Source organism: Apus apus, chromosome Z (assembly GCF_020740795.1).
Source record: "Apus apus isolate bApuApu2 chromosome Z, bApuApu2.pri.cur, whole genome shotgun sequence".
NCBI classification, from domain to species: Eukaryota; Metazoa; Chordata; class Aves; order Apodiformes; family Apodidae; genus Apus; species Apus apus.
The window spans coordinates 24,262,241-24,277,824 of NC_067312.1; the positions used below are offsets into that span (position 1 = coordinate 24,262,241).

A 15,584-nucleotide genomic window follows, 5' to 3' on the forward strand; every position below is an offset into this window, starting at 1 on the left:
GAAGATACTGTTTACCTCGGACTGCTGATATGGAGATAGCAGGAAGCTATGCCAACCCTTGGTTGGCAGACAAAGAAAAGCTATTGTAGTCAGAGAGGGGTCTGACTCTTGCACAACATGAGCCCCAGCCTTCTTTTGCCTTTTTAGTCCATGTGGCTCATCATGAAGAGGAAAGCCACATACACAGCCAGGGTTGCTCATACTGAACAGCTGTAAGAAAGTGATGAAGAGCTGTCCTTACTGTACCAACTAAGTCCTTGCATAAAGTCCGGTCCCCAAGAAACACCTACACTTAAGTGAGGGATGCAGTAATTTATTTTTTAATAAGCTAAGCCCTGTGTTTAAAACTAATAGCATAACTATTATTTAGCTCAGTGAAGCTAAGATTTCACCTGTTCCATGGGGAAATAATATTTACATTTATTTCACAAGTTAACACTCAAGTATTGCTGAAGCACCATTGCACAGAGCTCGGCTGCTGTGAGGGCTGAGGTCTGGATTCAGAGATGCAGAGGACCTCTGGAGATCCCTCTCAGTGTTCAGCCTGCTCCCAGTTTTCCCACTCACCTGTGGCTTCTCCTGGAAAGCGCGCAACTCTACTGCTGCCGATCTCTGAGACAGCACTGAAAATGGTTTCGGCAGGTCCTGGATGGCACCCACTTGCAGGCAGTCCAGATACAACTCCATTGTGCTCAATCCTAGCTGCAGGCCACTCAGCCACAAGATCACAGCATGAGGTTTCCCATCAGCCAGCTGGACGTTGCTAAAGACCACTGAATTCAACTTCCCATCACTCTTCAGATAGCGCAGCACCACTAGTACAAAATACAGAGAAGGACTGTCAGAGGGTCACGGATAACCCAGAATGAACAAGGAGGATCCTGTGGAAATCTGCAATTGCTCTGGTATTTTTCCACATGTCAGCTGTTGTAGATGTATCACATATGCAGATGTAAATGGTAATATATGGGACACTGGCTCAGAGAGCAGGATTAAAAGGATTCCTGCCTGAGTTCCCATGTGCTAGCTGTGCAGTTTTTTACTCCTGGTATCCTATCCCTCTCTAACTGGCTTAACCAATGTCACCCTACAGAGCATAATATGCTAAAATACAATAAACATGTGGTAAAGGTAAAAGGGTCAGCACTTTGGCAAGTATATATCGGATAGACCTAGAAAAAAGTCTGTAGCAGAAATGTGCAATGAGAAAGATCAGTTTCAGGGATACATATTGCATTCTGATAAGCCACCTGACACTGTATCCAAATGCACCATTAAAGAAACCAAAGGAAGCACAATTCCAAGCCAATAACCTGCACTTCTTTTTAACAAACAGTAAGTTAAAAAAACCCAAACAACACAGCTCTTTTGCAAGGCTTAGTGAATGACCTACCTGATAATTCACACAACAAAATACCATTTTTTAAAGTAAAATACACCATCAAAAACCACAACAACTGACAAACAAAAACTCTTACATGCTGTGTAATATTGAAAAAATGTCTCCTAAAGAAATTGGATTGGTAAGCTAGGATCTGCAAGCTAAATCTCTTAGACCAGCTAGCTAGATCTCTCTGTAAAGTATCTCCCTCTCACTCTGAATGCCTATCTACAGAAGCAATGAGCAGACTGCACCTAGACAGTGCAGTCTGCTGCACTGCTGCTCTAGAATATTGGACAGACCTTGTTCCAAAGATCCCACTGGCTACCAGCCTGCATGTCCCCTATTTCCTCATGACAATAGTTAAGTGCACTGAGAAGATGCACTGACGCCAGGCACCTAAACAGCTAAGTGCTGGCTCTTTTGAACATCTGTTTGAAGTTCAGAGGGCTGCTACTTTTTCACCAAGTGAGAGCTCACAAGCACCTTGAAGAAACAGCTACAGTAACATGAGGTCAACTACAAATTGTAGATATAGTGACCTAATAACACCAACTGAACTCATCCCATTTCTGTTCATTTAACAAAATTATCCTTCCATCTCTCCACTACTACTGTACTCTCTTTGACACTGTGATGTCTGTTTATTGGTGACCATCCAAGTTACTGGGTACATGTTCCTTACAATTTTTCTAATTGCTCAGTCTAATGATTAAAAGAATCCAGATTTATACCAGCATGAATAGGGCAGAGTAGGTCTCCATCTTTACAGTCTACACTAGTGCTAAAGTCTCAGCAGCTGTGATCAATATCAGGAATGTTTCCACTGTTGTCTATGTCAAAACACTGCCAGAGCTAAGAGTTCTGCAAAGGCGCATGAGGTCACCAGTAACTTGCTAGAAGGTAGCATTTCTGGGTAGAATCAGAGATCTGGTAAGACAGAGTACATTGCAGGCATTCTACTTATGTGAGTACTAACGCATGCTTGGTCATTTGAAAGCAAAGTCTTTGCGTCTGAGTCCTGCATTCAGAGCGACCAAAATCAGCAGTAAGCTAGAGAAAGAAAGAGGAACAGGTGGCAGGGCCCAGAATGGATGCTGCCAGAATAGTTCTGGACAAGAAGTAGTTTGGTTTGGAAGGGGAATCAAGTGTTCCTTCCTCAACCAAAGCCAAATGTCCTATGGTAAACTAGAGTAGGCTTCTGAAGGGAGATTTTGCTGGATGACAGCCTCCACCTCTGTGAGATTTAACTCATCCAAGCCCCAGCATCATGTGTTTGCTGCTAAGATATTCTACAGCAAGATTATTATTAGAGTAAGTGGCTCACTTGCACTGCTTAAGGATCAGATTTTCAATTAAACTACTAATCCTGCCCATAAATAGGAACTGCTTCACAGAATTGTTGTTATATCACTTTTATGCACTTACTACTGTTCAATCCATAAAGGAACTCTTTAAAAAGGATAAACACACTGCTATTTGCCTCTGAAAAGTACAGTGGTCTAATCAAAACAAGCCAAGAAGTCACTCAGTAACTGAGACCTGTGTTTTACAAACATTTAGGTGATAAGAACATTTTTGTACCAGGCATACCACAATAAAACCAGAACATGAGCAAACAATTTGGAACAGAGCTTTCAAAGGTGGCACTTTGAAAGATAACTAAGGTCTGCTTTGGGCTACTTAGATCAGATTTGGGTGCACAAGTGGAAATACCATGAAGAGGAAGCACATAGATGTGTGCACCCTTCCAAAACCATGGGTATTTAGATCCTGTATAGTGTTAAAACACCAATGTTGGTTCACCACTTAAGTGATGATCTCCAGTCTTGAGAGGATCACAAACAGCCCCCACACGCCATACTTCCAGCTCACCTGACAAAAGCAGTTCAACCTACTGTACAAAGTAGTCATAAGGAACATCTGACACTTCCAGAGAAATCACATGTGAAAACACTGCCTACTACATGCTGCCATATGCCTTAAACAAGGTGCATTAGAGTAATGAATGAGGAGGCAAAGAGACCTCCATGGAAAAGGTCTGATGTGAAAAGCCTCTGTTTGATCAGTCCTTTAAAACAGGTAGGTTACAGATGTCTTCCATCTACTCAACACTGATCACTGACTTGGACAAGTTTCTTCATGCTGCCTATCTGCATGCCACCCTCCTGTCACAGACACTTCAAATACAACACTAACACACTGAGGACAAAAGCAAAATAGGGCATGTAACTTTCCACCAGAAAGACTCTTAAGTCTGCTAGTTAAAGTATATTAGTAACCATCAGGCATGCAGGTATTCTTGAAAATCAAGAGAAGAGTTTGATATATTCAAAATTGTATGTATACATACACGCTCCTATATATATGTATTACATTTACACACATAATTGTGTGGGTGTGAGAGGAAGAGAGGGCATATCTATGATCTTTCATTTATTCAGCTATTAGGTAAGTCAGTGTTAAAAGAATTTTATTACAATTGCTAATACGGCTGTCTGACCACATTTTATCCAACCCTGAACAAACACGTATCACAAAAATTCTTATTCCCTGACCTCAGAAGGATTCTGGCTGACCTGATAAAAACTATGTTTTATCTAACCCATTCCCCCACATTTCCCAAGCAAAAGGTGTGCTTTTCTTCAACACACAGAATAATTTCCCTACACATAAACTGAAATTTCTCACTAAAGTTTCTCAATATATTGGACTCAGCTGCCTGCTTACAACATCTGCAGCAGCAAACTATTTTAACAGTGAAGTCAATGGAGCAACAATAACTTACATCACTCATCGATTTTTCACTAAACCTTAAAATTGCAATATATCCTAGATCTGATTTAAAGAGGGATGAAAGATCTCAGTTTCTAAAAGACTGTGGGAGTTCCTACTTTGACTACTGGTTAACTGCTTTCAATAAATGGAGGACAAACACTTTAATTCACCCAAAAGATCCTGTAAGTGCAAGGAATGTTTGTCTTGCATAGTCTTATCTAACCTCCAGGGTCAGCAGAACAAGAACTGGCCTTTCATATGCATGAAGTGGCATGTGCGTGTGTCCCTCACATTCCTGAGTAATAAGAAACAGTTTCTGTCCCAAGGGGAAAAAGAAGAAAATAATAATAATAATAAAAACATATATAATTTGATCCTTCCTCCATAGTCCGTTTTTTCCTCCTTTCTTAGTACTGCTCAGAGAAAAAGCCATGGCAGAGGGGAGATACCAGCTGTTGGTAAGGTCAGCTTCCCCTGGCCAAGAGAGAGCAGCATCCCGTGAGAGAAAGGAAAGAGGAGAGTGAGTGGGGATGAAATCAACACTTTTATCTTGGGGTTGGGCTAAGTGGTGACAGCATGCAACAGGAATGACTCAAGCACATAGTTTAATCACAGTTTTCCACATCTCTCTGCGATGCACCAATAATTATGGATCCAACCCTAATTCTCCCCTACATACTCCAAACAACTCACCTTTATTCATCCGTCCCATTACAGTAAATTCAAAATATTTGCTGTTGTCAGCTGATGAGTAGAGGCCAAATACGGTGGCTGTGCTCTTCGGCTGCAGTTTGAATGTTGAGAGGAAGTACACTTCATTCAGCGCAGGATCGCCAAGTGCTTGTTGCAAGAAGTTCGTTACCACTCTCTTGTTGGAATACGGAAGAAGATCAAACACTGAAAAATAAGTGAGGTTCCACAGCAATTTAAATACATTAATGACCAAAGAAGTAGGTAGTAGGAAGCCACGCATCAGAGATTGTACACTCTTCGCTACTTCCATATGGTAACTTTAAAATTAGCCCAAGTTGTCCTGCCTAAAATAAATAATAATAATAAAAAAAAATTAACAGTATGATTATTATCTTCAAAGATTATCTAGTCCAACCCCCCCAGCACTGAAAGGGGCATCTTAAGCAACCTGGTCAAGTGAAAACTGTCCCTTTCAATGGCAGGGGGGATGAACTAGATGATCTTAAAGGTCTTTAAAGGTGTAGATGATCTTTGAACTATTATATGATTCTATCAAAATCTCATACAGATTTTGTTGCAATTGGTCATCTGTTTTTTTAGCAACTTTTTTAAAAAAAGGAATTATTGATAAGCTACTAACATAGAAATATCTAGTCTTCAATTGAGATACTCCAATAGTTTCAGGTAGATCTCTCAAATTCTTCTCATCTGAGGATGCACTTCAATAGAAAGCTTTTTTACATATTTCTGCTTTCATAAATCCAGATGCTTGCATTCACATTTCATTTAGAGTGAGGATCCAGCATCAGCATTTTCAGACAGATTTCCAGTATACTCATCCTAAGAACCATTTTGATGGCATTTCAAGGCACCAATTACAATGCTAAAAAGCCAGGTATGCAATATGATGTTAATAACCACCTTCTCACTTCACTGACTTCTCAGAAGATACATTATATAAATAAGACACGTCTTTCCCTTCTGGCACAGATAACAAAGGCAGACAGGCCTAATAAAAAAACAACCCTGAAAGCATGGTGAAGCTGTTTCATATTTTTCTTTTTAATTTTTGCACAATGCATCAGCAAAGAGTCTAACATTATACTCCTACATATTTTAGCTACCCAGCTTATGGAACTGAAACAACAAACTGGAGTTTTCCTCAGTGTTCCTAAATCCTTTATGTCTCCAAACTCAATTAACTATTCTACTAGGTTTCTTGATAATTTCCAATTTCAACCCACTGCTATTAAAGCAGTATATATATATTTACATCCTTCCAGTAAGTATGATAAATTAGTATGCACAGGCTTTATTTAAATATAAAGGCACATTTAGCCATTGTATACCACTGCCACCCCATAGGCCTTTCACAGCTGGGCCATACTTTTCTCCCCCATCAGCACAACACTGTAGAGCTGCCGCTGGAGAAGAGCCGTAACACCAGGGGACGTGACAGCACATCACTCCTTACCTTGATTCAAGCCTGTGGTTGTACCACTCACTTTAGATTCCCAGGCCAAAATAAACAGTGGACTGTTGCAAATGAGTCTTTCCTATGCAGCACCAACTCCTCCAAGCTGTCACTGTTAACTAAGGTGATGGGGCCCCCCTACTGATCCTGTGCTTCTGTACACAACAAGCAGCAGACTGAAGAGTGCTCTGAGGACAATCCCATTGGCACACAGACCTGCCATGTGAGAAACTGTTCCCTTACATTAGAACCTGGGTTTGTGCTGCTTTGTTCTGCAGCATCCATTCACCTAGATGCTATGGCCATTTCCAAAAAAGAAAAATGAAGAGATTTTTCCCTTCATCTCATGAAACCATTGAAATACAGATTGTCACTTAAGCTGACGCTTATATTGGGTCCAAGGATCCCATTACTGAGAGTCTTCAGAACATAATACAAAAAGCATCAGGCCCTTGATTTGCATGCACTTGTAACACTGTTGTCAAACAGCTGAGACACACATACCTGAAATGGACCTAATCAAAGCACTTCTCTGTCATTCAGTTCAGATTTACAGCATCCCAGGACAACCTCTGCTCCCTCTGAAACCAGTGACCCAGGCAGCACAGACAAAGAGCTGAATGTTTCATCACATTTAGCGCACACAGAGCAAAGCAATTGCCTAAGCAAGAGACTCATATACAACTCAGTACTCTGTACAACAGCATTTTGCAGGTAATAGTAATTCATACAATACAGTAATGTCTTTTCAGCTGGAGCACCACAATACAGAACTTAAGGTTTTGACAGCACAAGATACAGCTATACATTTTGTCCAATCCTTCTAGATCTGTTGTCTGATTTTACATCAATCCAGTGAAACTAATCAATCTCTGCAAGAGTCAAACACTTAAAAATACAGGAGAAATATTATAAAAGCAATGACTAAACACTGAAAAATGTCTATCTACTGCAACGAAAACACGTATTGAAAATTTTGAGATTTGCATATTTAAATGAATGCTCAGAGTAGTTTGGTAGTTGTGTTCTATAAAGCACATTGTCTCGACCAGATCCTTCTGCACCCGGTTTCTGAACTCTCTCTTGGGATATCTTCACCACCCAGCATATAGACCCAGTATCCATTGGATCCATCCTTTAGCATAAATTACAGGCATGCCAGCAAAAGCAGCTAGCAGAGGAGCAATGGAGTTATGAAAACTCATTTTACATCCTCAGTAGAGCTGGCGGAGAGAGAAAGCTCTTAGACCTTACAGAGACAATTGCTTCTTTGGAATGAATAAGAAAAAAAGATTCACAAGCATTTCAGATTTCATTTTTAGAAAAATCTTATCTTTTAGTAGCTCTCCCTAGAAAGTGAGATTTAAAAACAAACATTCAGAAATGGGCTGCCAAAGCTGAAAGGCACAAGCAGCTGGTTTCAATCCATGCAGCTTTAAGTGAATACTTGGACATGCCTGTGAGCATGAGTGTGCATACCCACTGGGCTAAACTGAGCCCACTCATGAGACGGACCAGGAATTCACTCCCACACCTGCCTTCTGTGGTTCTTAGAAGGGACCTGCTCACCCTGCTATGCAAATGCTAATAAGGGACCAGCGACACCTTGCCACAGCAGCAAATCCCTGTTTGGAGACCTGCCCAAAAATATCGAGGCTAGCTCTTCAGACAGGACATAAAAAGACATGATGGGGAGCCCCAAGAGGAGGACACACGGAGGAATGAAATTAGTGGCACAGGAGAGGATGGAGCTCAAAATAAAAGACCCTTTTCCCCCCTTAATTCTGCTGCCATGTCACACCAGCTTTCCGAGAGCCTCTAGGGTTCTGTTTCCACTGCAGCTAACCATGATAACCATAAATGTAAACATTGTTCTGCTGCTGTTCAGCACTTTTCAGGATAATTAATTACGGTTTAGACATCTGGAGTGAAACCCTAACCCCACTGCAGCGTTTTCTGACTGACTGTAAGAAAGTGAAAATTCCTGAAGCTGAGAGTGGGGTCTTTCACTGGTCTCTGCTCCTGACAAGCTGGAAATCTGCCTCCATTTTTTAAGTATATGGCAAGGCTCTACTTCTCAATATGACAATTTTCTGAAATGTTTTTACACTAATAAACACATTAATAAAAGCTTTTGGAAATACAGCTGAATTAATCTGATTGGCTCTTTTTTAGACCTGTTTCACTTAACTAAGGAATAATCGCTTAAAAAGTCAAACATCTGTTCATAAGACAATCGAGGGTGTTAAAATTACAGAGAGAACCAGGAGCAGCTTTAAGGCTCCTGGCATAGCACCAAGTTACACTAACTGCTGCACTCAGTAGCTGAGCTGGTTCCAGTCACAGGCTGCTACTGGAAAGCAATAGCACTCACCACTGTATACATGCTCTAAAATAAAGCAGCTCCTGACTTACTACATGCATAGTATCACCAGAGTAACGCTGGATATAGAAGGTACCTGTTTTCCTATGCACTTTATGAAGTTTCCCAATGAGTTTTAATAGCTTAGCCGTTCATGTCTCATTTACAAGAACTTTTAACTGCAAAGGGCTCTTCGGATACTCAACGCACCTACTAGCACCCCTATAAAAATCAGACCCCATTTTGCTGACGGAGCGGCTCAGCCGCCACCTCCTCCGGTTCCCACCGCGAGTTCGGAGGGGCCAAGCGCAGCGGACGATGCCCTCGGGGCCGGGGCCGGGCGGCGGGGCGCCTGGCGGGCGGTCCCGGAGCCCCGCCGGGCTGCGGCAGCCGTGCTGCCAGCCAGAGCTCCGGCTGCCGTCGCACCTGCAGAGCCGCCGACTCCTCAGCCGCCCCTTCCCTTCCCTGCCAGCACAGAGCTCCCGGCGAGCAGGCGGGAGGCTGCAGCCCCTCAGCCATCTCCGGTGAAACGGGGAAGAGCCCTCGCTAAAGCCGGGGCGGCGAAGCCCTTACCTCGGGGGGACGGCGGGACGGCGCGGCCCGGGCAGAGCTGCAGGGCGAGCGGCAGGAGCAGCAGGGCAGCGCCGTGATCGCACCCCATGGCGGCCGCGGGCCGTGCCGGGCCGTGCCGTGCCGGGCCGGGCAGGGCAGGGAGGCGGAGGACGGCGTGTCTCTCCGCTCCGGGGCCCGCCGTTTAACGGGGGAGGCCCCGGGTCCGGGGAGGGACGGCAGCAGGCGGCAGGCCATTGGCCGAGCTCCCCCGGCCCCCGGGGCGGGAGGGGGCCGCGGCGGGGTAGGGCTGGGCCGGATCGTGCCGTCGGGGGCCGCGGCGGGGCATGGCCGTGCGGCGGGGGGGGGGGGGGGCAGAAGAGAGCGAAGTGTCGGGGGCCGAGCCCCACGTCGGTCTGAGCCCGGGCAGAGGACAAAGTCTTGACGAGGTCCAGGGAAATGGACACCTGTCGGGATGCTGGCTGGAGCCTCCCCTTTGAGGAGCCCTGGAAAATGTGCCGTCTTTAACGGCACTGAACTCAAAATGGATGGGGATGCTCCGGCCTGTGGGCTTGGTCTTGGTGGGAATTTAACTCATCTGCTTTTCCTGACTGAAGAGTGTCGCTAGAAGGGGCCATGGAGATTGCAGACTGGGGCAGATTGGGTTTCTAGAAGGCACTGGCAAAAGAAGGAATGTATCATCTACTCAAACTGACCAGAGTGAGGCTACTGAAAAAGGTTGCCTGTCTTTAACACATCCCCAAACCTAATGACTTAATCAAATGCAGTGTTTTAAAAAACCTTCTGCTTTCAACTACAGCAGTTTTCAGTAATGCATGTGCCCCAGGATGTCATTATTCCATTGCCTTGGTGAGTTGAAAATGCTGTTTAATTATCTCCTCCGCTGCAAACAGAGGCTGAGCCCCTGCTGCACACCTGACTGTCCTCCACACCTCATGAGAGCATTTGAGGACCTTTTCTGTGGCTGGGATGCTGCTAAAGCCTAGTCTCAAGCCATGAAAAACCCCATCCTACTTGGAGTGGCAGAACCACTGGCTCCTTGCACAATTTCCTCCAGCTGTTTGTTAAGAGGAAGAATTATGACAATTTTTAAAGCAGTTCCACCTGGGCATGGCACAAGGCAGGGAGCATACATTCCAGAAGGATTTGAGCTCCCTGTCAGCCAGAAAAGTGTTGTTAGAGTGCTTTATACCCAGGTAAGCAGCAGCATCACATGCTACAGCCAAGTTTTTGGAGGGGTGATGGTGAGCTCCCCCATCCTTCAATGTCCAGTGTGAGGTCCTGCCCTGGACCAGCACTCCTGTTCTGTATGGGTTTAGGATGACCAGAGTGTATGTACACACAAAGCAAAATTTTATTATGAATTATAATAATAATGTGATTTGGCTAAAGGACATAAATCAGGATCTCTACTACATCAAGCCAACCGTGTGATCAACAGCTCCTTATTAAGTGGCATTTACTAGAAACTGAAGCAATATTTTAAAGCAATATGTTAAAGCAATAGTTCAAGCCAGGTTAATTATTAAATAGGGAATGATGCCACTTGCACTACCTGATGACCACGGGGTAGCTATCTCTGAGGAGTCACTGCTCGAGGGGTGTCCCTGCTTGGCAGGGCAGCATCAAACACACCTCACAAGGAAAGTGTGTCAGGATCTCCCTGATGGAGAATGGGACTGGGCCTTTATAGGATAAAGTGACTGACTGTCCATTACCCATGGCTAAGCCAAACCTCCTCTCCTTTCTCAGGGATCCTTCTGTCTTAGGAAATTACTTGTATCTTATAAAAATACTGGCTCTTTCTTTATCAGTTATCTGTTTTTTTCCCTGTCTGGATCCAACTGCTCCAGAGTGTTTTGCAACATCGAAGTACAGTGTCAACTTCTAGCATATCTGGTAACTGTTTTACACCAGAGGACACACAGAGTGAACGTAGAGTCTTTTTCCCACTGAGGCAGAGCATCCTGCAACAGCTGCAGGGCAGCTGCTCGAGCCTCCTCTCTTCCCTTCAAGATTTAGTGCCTAGGAGGGAGGGAAGCACAGGATTTTGGCCATGGCCCCAACAAAGAGGAACAGTCAGGGCTGCATCTTCTGCTGCTTTCACAGCAGCGACCACCCCAAGATCATGTCCAGACTCCACAACCGCAGCAGCCTTGCCCTGCAGACCATGGAGCCCACGCTGCCCATGCCACCAGCGAAGGAGCTGGAAGTCATACTTGTCAAGCTGGTGGTAAGTAGGATGTGTTTTGTTTTCTTTTTTCTTCCCCCCATTTTTTTTTGTTTTGTTTCCTTCTTCCTAGTCTTCCCGTGCTCAGTTTTGAGTTTTCAGGCTAGCTTTGGCATGAAGAGAGCATCAGGAGCTGCTGTTGGGAGCAGTTGTTCTCTGAACAACTCTGTTCCCCCCAGAGATCCTGGCCAGATTTGATGTTTTCTCTTTCTCATTAGAAAGCCTTGATTTCTGAGAGCAGCCCTTAGGGACAGATGTCCTGTCTTTCTACAAGGGCAGGATGAAATGCCCGGCTGTGGAGGACAGTTCTCCACACTGGCAAACTGGGACACCCAGCACAGGATGGTGGGGATGGGATGTCTCTGTGGCAGGATTTCTTTCTTGCAGAAGTCCTGCAAAACAACTTCAGTCAGGTTTGCTTTGTTCAGGAGAAGTGACTGCTTCTGTTCCACATTTTTCTCCAAAGGAAACTTCATCAAATCAGAATTGCCTGAGAAAATTCTTTCCCATGGAGTATACTCCCCATGCCCCAGGCAAAAGCAGCATAAGGGCTTGTTGGGCTGCATCCCAGCATCACTAGTTAGGCTGAAGAAAGCATCTGTGGAGATTTGGGAGCAGGAGCCCTACCAAGGCTGCGGCACCTTGTCTCAGCCCAGGTTTTTCAAAGCATCCTCCCCAACTTCAGATGGATTTTTCATGCAGAAGCTGTGCCACAGGGGAATGGTGTGTGTGCAGGAAGGCAGGAGCCCAGTAGTGCTCACAAGGGCCAGCCAGGCCAAGGGCATGCCCTGGGGTGGCCCTTCTGCTGTCCTTCCCTTGCTCTCTGCTGGTGAGATTTTGCTTTTTTGACCCCATCCAGGGGTGAGAAGGTAGCTTGGAGGCAGCTGCTTCTCCAGGGCACACCAGCATCAGGAGTGGTGCTGGTTACATGGGGACTGAACTCATTCAGGGAAGGGGGGACAGCAGGTGCCCACTGTGCTCCCATGCAAGCAGCGCAGCCCTCTTAGCTCCCCCAGAAAAACCCTTGAGGCAGATCTTGGCCTGAGCCAGCTAGGTACTATACTGGACCTTGTTCCCACCAACAAGGAGGGGCTTGTGGGGATTGTGGAGCCCAAGGACAGCCTTGGCTGCAGTGACCATTAAATGGTGGAGTTCAAAATCCTCAGGGCAGTGAGGAGGGTGCACAGCAAGCTTGCTGCCCTGGACTTCAGGAGAGTAGATGTTGGCCTCTTCAGGGACCTGCTTAGTAGAGGACATGGCATAAAGCTCTGCAGAGTAAGAGGGGCTCAGGAAACTTCTCCAAGATGAGGAGTGATGTGTTCCAACAAAAAGGAAGTGAGGCAAAACCACCAGGAGGCCTACATGGGTGAAGAAGGAGTTCCTAGGCATACTCAAACACTAAAAGGAAGACTACAGGGGGTGGAAGCAAGGAGAGGTAGCCTGGGAGCAACAGAGAGAAATTATCCGAGGAGCCAAGGATCAGGTTAGACAAGCAAAAGCCCTGAGGGAATGCTGTCTGGCCTGGGACATTAGGGGCAACAAGAAAAGCTTCTACACGTATGTAGTGATAAAAGGAAAGACTAAGGGAAATGTGGGTCCTCTCCAGAAGGAGATGGGACACCTGCTTACGTGAGATATGGAGAAGGCTGAAGCACTTAATTATTTTTTGCCTCGGTCTTATCCAGCAGATGCTCAAGCCAAACTGACCAAGGCACAGAAGGCAAAGGCAGGGACTAGGAGAATGAAGAACCACCCACAGCAGGGTCAGAACAGATTCTAAGGAATCTGGAGGTCCACAAGTCCGTGGACCTGACGAAGTACATCCAGAGGTCCTACGGGAATTGGCAGATGAAGTTGCTACGCCCATATCCATCATATCTGAGAAGTCATGCCAGTACAGTGACTGGAAAAGGGGAATCATCACCACCATTTTTACAAAGGGAAAGAAAGAAGACCTGGGGAATGACAGGCCAGTCAGTCTCACTTCTGTGCCCGGCAAGATCATGGAGGAGATCCTCCTGGAAACTCTGCTAAGGCACATGGAAAACAAGGAGGTGATTAGTAGCAGCCGACATGGCTTTGCTAAGGGCAAATTGTGCCTGACAAATCTGGTGGTCTTCTGTGATAGGGCTACAGCAGTGGTGAACAAGGGAAAAGCAACTGATGTCATCTGCCTGGACTTGTGCAAAGCATTTGATGCTGTCCTGTACAACACCTTTGTCTCTGAATTGAGGAACTTGACAGATGGATGACTCAGTGGATAAGGAAATGGCTGGATGACCACATCCAGAGAGTAGTGGTCAAGGGCTTGATGTCCAAGTGGAGATCAGTGATGAGTGGAGTTCCTCAGGGGTAAATATTGGGATAGATGCTGTTTAACATCTTTGTTGGTGCTGCCCTTCAAGTGCTCCTGCAAGTGCATCACCCAGTGGCCAGTGTAGAAGCTGGTCTACAGAAGCCAGGTGATGGAGGATCAGGTGGACAACGTCCACTGTGTCTTCCCAGTGCTCTCAGCAAATTGTTTCTTCCTGTTGCTGCAGCCAGCCATGAAGGGGGGGAGAGCCTTCAGAGGTTGGCACCCCCATGAGGGTGATGCTTTCTAGCACCTGCTTGTGCCCCTGCAGCACCTCCATGGGCATGCCTTCCTCCTGGAGCTGGGCACCACAGAGGAGATGCTGGCAAGAGCCTCCTGCACCCATGTGGAGCTGAAGTGGACCTGCACACAGGAGCAGCTGATGGAAAACCTGCTGTGCTTCCTCCACCACCCTGAGGATGCACTGAGCAAATCCTTGTGTCACCCCCCTACCAAGTCAGGGTGCTGCCCTCCCACTACTGCAATCTCCAGCTGCCACCTCCAAGAGGACTCTTTTCACTGTGATGACATTTAGTTGGGAGAAAGGCAACTCAGACCTCTTCCTAAGCATTTGGTGGGACAAGACAGGCTTCACTGGCTTTTACTTTCTCTTTGATAGGATTGTACTTTTCAAGGAACATTTGCTCATCTCATGAGGTCATATTCATCCTTTATAGGTCCTTAGGACAATAAGCTCTATCTTTTTGGTTTTAGATCATCTTTAGCAGGAAAGGTACCACTCAGAGTATCCAGAGCAAGTGTGTGGGAGCTGTCTGCCTCTTTCTGCCTGCATTTTTACCACACACCCAGCCTGGCAAGATTTAGGTGTATTGTATTTACACTGTGTCTCATTTACCCCCTCTTTATGGCAGAGGCCAGATGTCATCTCTCTGGACTTCCATAAGGCCTTTGACACGGTGCCCCACAACATCCCCCTCTCTGCACTGGGGAGGTTTGGTTTCATGGGTGGAGTGTTGTGGTGGATAAGGAACTGGTTGGATGGTCCCATCCAGAGAATACTGGTCAATGATTTGATGTCCAAGTGGAGATCAGTGACGAGTGGTGTGTTCCTCAGAGGTGGGTACTGGGACAGGTGCTGTTTAGCATCTTTGTTGGTGACAGTGGAACGGAATGCACCCTCAGGAAATTTGCTGATGACCCCAAACTGTGGTGTGGTCAGCATGCTGGAGAGAAGGGAGGCCATCCAGATGGACCTTGACAGACTGGAGGGGGGGCCTGTGTAAACTCATTAAGTTCAACACTGCCAAGAGCAAGGTCCTGCACCTGGGTTGGGGCAATCCCAAGCACAAATACAGACTGAGTGGAGAATGGACAGCGAACAGCCCTGAAGTAAAGGGTTTGGGAATGTTGCTTGATGAGAAGATCAACATGAGCTGGCAATGTGTGCTTGCAGCCCAGAAAGCCAGCTGTGTCCTGGGCTGGATCACCAGCAAAGCAGCCAGCAGGTCGAGGAAGGGGATTCTGCCCCTCTACTCCACGCTGGTGAGACCTGACCCGCAGTGCTGTGTCCAGTTATGGAGTCCCTGACACATGAAAGACATGGGGCTGCTGCAGTGAGTCCAGAGGAGGGCCATGGAGATGATGAGAGGGCTGGAGCACCTCTGCTATGGAGACATGCTGAGGGAGTTGGGATTGTTCAGCCTGGGTAAGAGAAGGCTTCAGGAAGAACTTCTAGTAGCCTTCCAGTATCTGAAGGGGGCCTACAGGAAAGCTGTGAAGGGG

The 15,584-nt window shown here is 46.0% G+C and overlaps 1 protein-coding gene across 2 annotated transcripts in view; it reads right to left on the bottom strand.

Annotated features, from left to right (window-relative positions):
- The window catches only part of THBS4 (thrombospondin 4), a 36,806-nt gene extending 27,457 nt beyond the window's left edge, over window positions 1–9,349 (bottom strand). The window contains exons 1-3 of one of the 2 annotated variants that reach the window (XM_051643328.1): window positions 9,262–9,349; window positions 4,853–5,056; window positions 568–815 (exon numbers count right to left, since the gene is read on the bottom strand). In XM_051643328.1, coding sequence (XP_051499288.1) covers window positions 568–815; window positions 4,853–5,056; window positions 9,262–9,349 — 540 coding nt within the window. Of the gene's footprint in view, window positions 1–567; window positions 816–4,852; window positions 5,057–9,261 lie in introns of those variants that run through there. The other variant, XM_051643329.1, reaches the window with a different exon arrangement.
- Between the last annotated feature and the right edge of the window lie 6,235 nt (window positions 9,350–15,584).